The sequence below is a fragment of the Schistocerca americana genome, chromosome 4 (genome assembly GCF_021461395.2).
Source record: "Schistocerca americana isolate TAMUIC-IGC-003095 chromosome 4, iqSchAmer2.1, whole genome shotgun sequence".
NCBI classification, from domain to species: domain Eukaryota; kingdom Metazoa; phylum Arthropoda; class Insecta; order Orthoptera; family Acrididae; genus Schistocerca; species Schistocerca americana.
This window is the reverse complement of record NC_060122.1, coordinates 817857130-817859534: the sequence shown is the minus strand read 5'-3', so window position 1 is coordinate 817859534 and position 2405 is coordinate 817857130. Positions and strand designations below refer to the sequence as shown.

The 2405-nt window shown below is 37.9% G+C and overlaps 1 protein-coding gene across 1 annotated transcript; it reads left to right on the top strand.

The window, feature by feature from the left end:
- Positions 1-1413: 1413 nt before the first annotated feature.
- Positions 1414-2159, top strand: LOC124613824. The gene is made up of 2 exons (XM_047142546.1): positions 1414-1739; positions 1925-2159. Exons 1-2 carry the CDS (start codon positions 1414-1416, stop codon positions 2157-2159), a joined length of 561 nt encoding a protein of 186 aa, XP_046998502.1.
- The last annotated feature ends 246 nt before the right edge of the window (positions 2160-2405 follow it).

Here is a 2405-nt window from a genome sequence, read left to right as displayed (position 1 = left end):
GCAAACAACTTCATTTTCTTTAAGTGCACTACTATTAATAGCGCAATAACATTATTTAACATGTTACCACACACATTAACCCGTGTAATACCATATTGGATGCGCATGGGCCTATACTTAATGCTCACCGTTTGAAAATACTTCAAAATTTCGAAAAAAGTTGTTGTTTTTAATGAATTTTTTGCCAGTTTCCGTATATATTCCATATTTTAAATTTAAACTTAATGTAAAAATTTAAGTCTCAATAACAGATGTTAGTTTACCCAGCGAATGACGTATTCAATACTTCTAGGTTTCAGAGTTTACTTACAAACCAATATCTCTTTAAAAATTGCGTTGAGAATAAAGATCAACAAAAATGAATGAAATTTGCATTTTTTGGGTGATGATAAAATCAGTAGTACATTACTGCAAATGCACTGGCATTGCTAAAAGTGTGCTACAGGATATTTTCAAGCTCAGGACACCACTTACACATCAGTACTAAGAAGTCTGTTATCACTCCTTTATCAGGCGCAACTGGCCTGACAGGCACAGCTTAAATGTTTTTGTTCCCCTCTCCTCAATTAATCTGTGCGGAATTTCTCCACCGTTAGTACCTTCCAATCTTCAGGAGCTGTTTACAACCCCCTCCACAGGCTTTCATACAATCTTCGAAGAGAGCAGATGTGACATTAGTGGCCCTCAAGCTCTTTTTCATCAGAATTGTTATTTTGCTCACTTGATGTTATGAGCAATGTGAATTTTGTGAATATTCTACGAAAATATTTAGTGCCTTTCAGGAACATTGAGCCTGGTGATGAGAGTAACATTGATTCACAAGAAGAGGTGGAAGAATGTGAAGGCTATTTTTTAATGGAGCGAGATGATGAGAATACTTCTAACGATGAACGAAGAGACAAAAAAACAAGAAACATATATTTGGAAAGATATAACAAGATCATGTGGGCAAAAAAGCTACCTCAGAAAAGACACAGTATAGGGTTTCACAATATCATCACACAGCTCCCTGGAGTCATAGGAAATGCTAAGAACGCTAAAAGTGCAGTTGAATGTTGGTATAATTTTATTCACTGACGACATCCCTGACACCATCGTCAAATACACAGATCAACATATTGACTCTATCAAGGATCATTTCTCCAGAGACAGACATCAGTTCCACAAATGTAATTGAACTAAGAGCATTTTTTGGTTTGTTGCACCTAGCAGGTGCATACAGAGGAAATTGTCAAAGTCTGGAGGAACTTTGGGGGACTGAAGCTGATGTCACTGGAAAATTCAGTCTCGTGATGACTCTCAGATGGTTTAAGAGTCTGATATGTTGCCTTCATTTCGACAACTAGACTACCCAGAGCCCAATGAAAAGAATTTGACCGGCTAGCTCCTATTTGTGAAGCTTTCGAAAAGTTCATGGAAAATCATCAGAAGAGCTATTGTCCTGGGGATAACATCACAATAGATAAAATGCTTCCTGGTTTTCATGGTACATGTATTTTTCGGCAGTACATACCCTCAAAACCAAACAAATACGTAATAAAAATGTTTGCTCTTCTTGATGCTAAAATGATACGCACAATGAACATGGAGATCTGCGTTGGACTACAGTCTCAATGTCCTATCTGTGTCAGCAAGAAACCAACAGAAGTTGTTGACAGAATGGCTAAACGTGTATTTGGATCTGGTCGAAATATCGCTGCTCACTACTGGTGTTCTAATTTTGACCTCGTCCACTATTTGTAGACAAAAAAGCAGTCTTATATCGGAAGTGTCAGAGAAAGTAAAAGACAACTGCTATCAGAAATTTTTATGTAAAAGGGAAGACATAATACAACAGTATGTTTGGCTTTAATGATGGGAATGTTTTGCTTTCCTATACACTGCATCAGAACAGAAACACCATTCTTGTATTTTCGCTTCACAGTGACAATGGCATTGATGTTCAATCTGGACAGAAAAATAAACCAGAGATAGTCAGTTTCTGTAATTCAACAAATAATGGCACTGATACAGCAGGTCAAATGTACACTACTTACAATGTGAGCAGAAACGCCAAGCATTGGTCAGTGACCATGTATTTCACTACGCTGGAAGTGGGTGGTATCAACTCTCATGTTAATTTACCTTGGAAATCGACTGGAGAAACTGCTGGCACATAAACTTGTTTTTGGAAAGCTATGCAGAAGTAGTATGAAGAAGACTTGCATCCCCTCCAGCTTGCAAAGCCAACTCAAAAGATCTATCCATATGGAAGACAGAGAGGAATCACCACCTCTCTCATATTGAGACGACTGTTCCTTGCTTTCCTTATTCTTGGCTTGTCATCGGAATCGATGCACTGGCTGAAAAATAGGTTGTGGAAGTGCAGCAACTGTCTACTGTAAATGATTTAGCCAACAGATGCA

What these genes read in the sequence shown, in the direction of transcription:
- LOC124613824 (XM_047142546.1), top strand. Translation starts at nt 1,414, where the DNA reads ATGGAAAATCATCAGAAGAGCTATTGTCCTGGGGATAACATCACAATA. An exon ending in TTTGACCTCGTCCACTATTT is followed by an intron (nt 1,740 to 1,924) that starts GTAGACAAAAAA and finishes TTCGCTTCACAG; the next exon opens with TGACAATGGCATTGATGTTC.